The 2,622-nt window shown below is 58.2% G+C and overlaps 1 protein-coding gene across 1 annotated transcript in view; it reads left to right on the forward strand.

The window, feature by feature from the left end:
* LOC306816149 (uncharacterized protein) overlaps positions 1-1,452 on the forward strand; it is a gene marked incomplete at its 3' end in the record, with an annotated part of 11,621 nt that extends 10,169 nt beyond the window's left edge. Inside the window, exon 2 of the mRNA XM_079332631.1 lies at positions 853-1,452. Within this exon, the coding sequence (XP_079188757.1) occupies positions 853-1,452 (600 nt within the window). The remainder of the gene's footprint in view (positions 1-852) is intronic.
* Between the last annotated feature and the right edge of the window lie 1,170 nt (positions 1,453-2,622).

Below are 2,622 nucleotides of genomic sequence, written 5' to 3' on the forward strand. Positions count from 1 at the left end.
TTCCAGCGGCTCTGGCTGCGCTGGGAGATGGCTGGGAGCGGAGAAGCAGCGGGAGGAAGAGGTGGAGCGGGAAGAGACGGAAGAGAAGCAGCGGGAGGAAGAGGAGGAGCGATTTTGGATCCACGGGCTTACCTCGCCGTCTCGCTAAGGCCGCGGTTTCCCCGAGAGCGGCATCATCGCCCCCCCCAAAATCCCGCAGGTGAGCGGGGAGGGGGAGCTCACCCCAAATCCATCATGGGCGGCTCCGGGAGGGTTTTGTTTTTCCTTTCAGGGGATGTTTCGATCTTGCAGGAGCCCAAAGCCGAGCCGGAAATGTCCCTGGCGGGATCTTGGCTTTTCCCGTGTTGCGATCTCCCCGGTACTGGCGGGGAGGGGGCGATATCGGATCTGGGGATCCCCGGCAGAACCGGGGGGGGGAAGGCGGGAGCCCCGGAGCAGGGAGAGCGCGGAGGGGCGATCCCGGAGCCGGGGGACCCCCCGGCAGCCTGGAGGGGTGCGGGAGGTTGGTGCTGAGCGGGCTCCGGGCCCCGAGGCTGAAAGGGGCGCTGACTGCTCCAGCTGCCCTTGGGCAGCGCCACCATCAAACCCAACGCGCTCAGCCCTTGTTTTCCTCCACAAACCAGGATTTCCCAAACGTTGGCTGCATTGAGGAGGCAGAGGCCATGAGGACGAGGTCGATGTTTCGGGAGCCGCGGGCAGGTGAGGATGAAGTCAGTGCCCCTTTCCCCCTGTGTCCTGCTCCATCTCCCAGCCCATCACGCCCCGGCTGCAGCACAGCCCTAGGGGGGATCTCCTTGCCCTTGCCTCTGGAACGGAGGCAAATCCCACCCTCTCATTGTCCTTCCTCCCCAGACAAGGAGCTGAGCACGGACAGCAGGGAGGACAAATCCCCGCGGCACAGCCTCGGGCAAGAGGCCGTTTGCAGCGGCTCCACGGCGCAGGAATGCAACGGGGAGGAAAAGCCCCGCAGATCCCGCAGCAGGAGGGGCTGCAAACGCACAGCCCGGGGATCCCAGCAGGAAAGAGCCAGCCCGGGCCGGGGAGGCGGCCGGAGCTCGGAGCTGGGGCTGCGTGAGCAGCTTCACCATGGGGAGAAGCCCCACAAGTGCTCGGAATGTGGGAAGCGGTTCAGTGTGAAAAGCAACCTCATCCGACATCGGAGAATCCACACAGGGGAACGGCCCTACGGGTGTGGGGTGTGTGGGAAAAGATTCAGCCGCAGCTCACACCTGACTGTGCACAAGAGGATCCACACTGGGGAGAGGCCTCACAAGTGTGGGGAGTGTGAGAAGAGATTCAGACAGATATCAAACCTGATTGTGCACCAGAGGAGCCACACTGGGGAGAGGCCCTACGAGTGTGATAAATGCAGGAAGAGGTTTCAAACAAGCTTCCATCTCCTCCAGCACTATCGCATTCATACAGGGGAGAGGCCCTTCTGCTGTCCCGAATGTGAAAAATGCTTCAGTCAAAACTCCAGCCTCATCAGCCACCGACTCATCCACACTGGGGAGAGGCCCTACGAGTGTGATAAATGCAGGAAGAGGTTTGAGAGCAGGTCCAGTCTCTTCCAGCACTATCGCACTCACTGGCATGAGAGGCCCTTCTCCTGTCACGACTGCGGGAAGGGATTCAAGACAAACTCCAACCTCATCAGGCACCGGCGCATCCACACCGGGGAGAGACCCTACGACTGTCCTGAATGTGGGAAGAGCTTCTCACAGAGCTCTACCTTGACCAAACACCAACGGAGTCTCCACTGAGAAAAGCCCTGTGAGTGCCCCGAGTGCAGGATAAGCTTCCTGCTGGCTCCCTGTGACCTGGATTTTCTTTACATTTCTCTTTATCCTTCTTCAGACACTCAGTACCGGGGTAAAAATGAAGACATTGAACTAAGACATGCCTGCAGACACAGGGGGATCTTCCAGAGGATGTGCGGGACGCTGTGTTCCAGGGACTTCAGGTTTCCTTGTAGGTTGCTCAGGGCTTTGGGCTCCCCATCCCAAGCGGCTCTGGCTGCACTGGGAGATGCTGACGGAGGTTCTGGGGCAGCTGATCAAGGACCCCCTGCCCTGACACCCTCCCCATTTCCCGCTGACCCAGCTCCCGCTGTCCCCTGTCCAGGATCCTCCTCTCCCCACTGTCACTGCCCTTCCCCCAGCCCATTCCCGTCTCACAGCACTCCTGCCCCTGTCCCAGTTCAGATCCCATTCCCGGTATCATTCCCTGTCCTGTATTCTCTGCCTGGTTACCGTTCACATATTCCCAGTCTCATATTCCCAGTCCTGTTCCCCTTCTTGTATTCCTGATCCCAGTCCCATTCTCATATTTCCATTTCTATATTTCCAATCCCCTTCCCATATTCCCATTCCCAATCCTTCTGCTCTATCTCCATGTCTGTTCTGTGTCCCATAATCTAAATCCTCGTCCCATATTTTCTGTTCAATTTCTATTTCCATATTTCCTGTTCTGTTCCCATATTACCATTCCTGTTCCCATTTTCATTCACATTCCAATGTCCCTTTCCCAGTCCCCACTCTCTGTCCCTGTCCCCATTCCTGGTTTTTGGAGACTGGAACAGAGAAGCCTCTCTGATTCCCTCCGAGAGAGAACAGTATGCAA

Source organism: Erithacus rubecula, assembly GCF_903797595.1.
Source record: "Erithacus rubecula genome assembly, contig: scaffold_389_arrow_ctg1, whole genome shotgun sequence".
Taxonomy (NCBI): Eukaryota; Metazoa; Chordata; class Aves; order Passeriformes; family Muscicapidae; genus Erithacus; species Erithacus rubecula.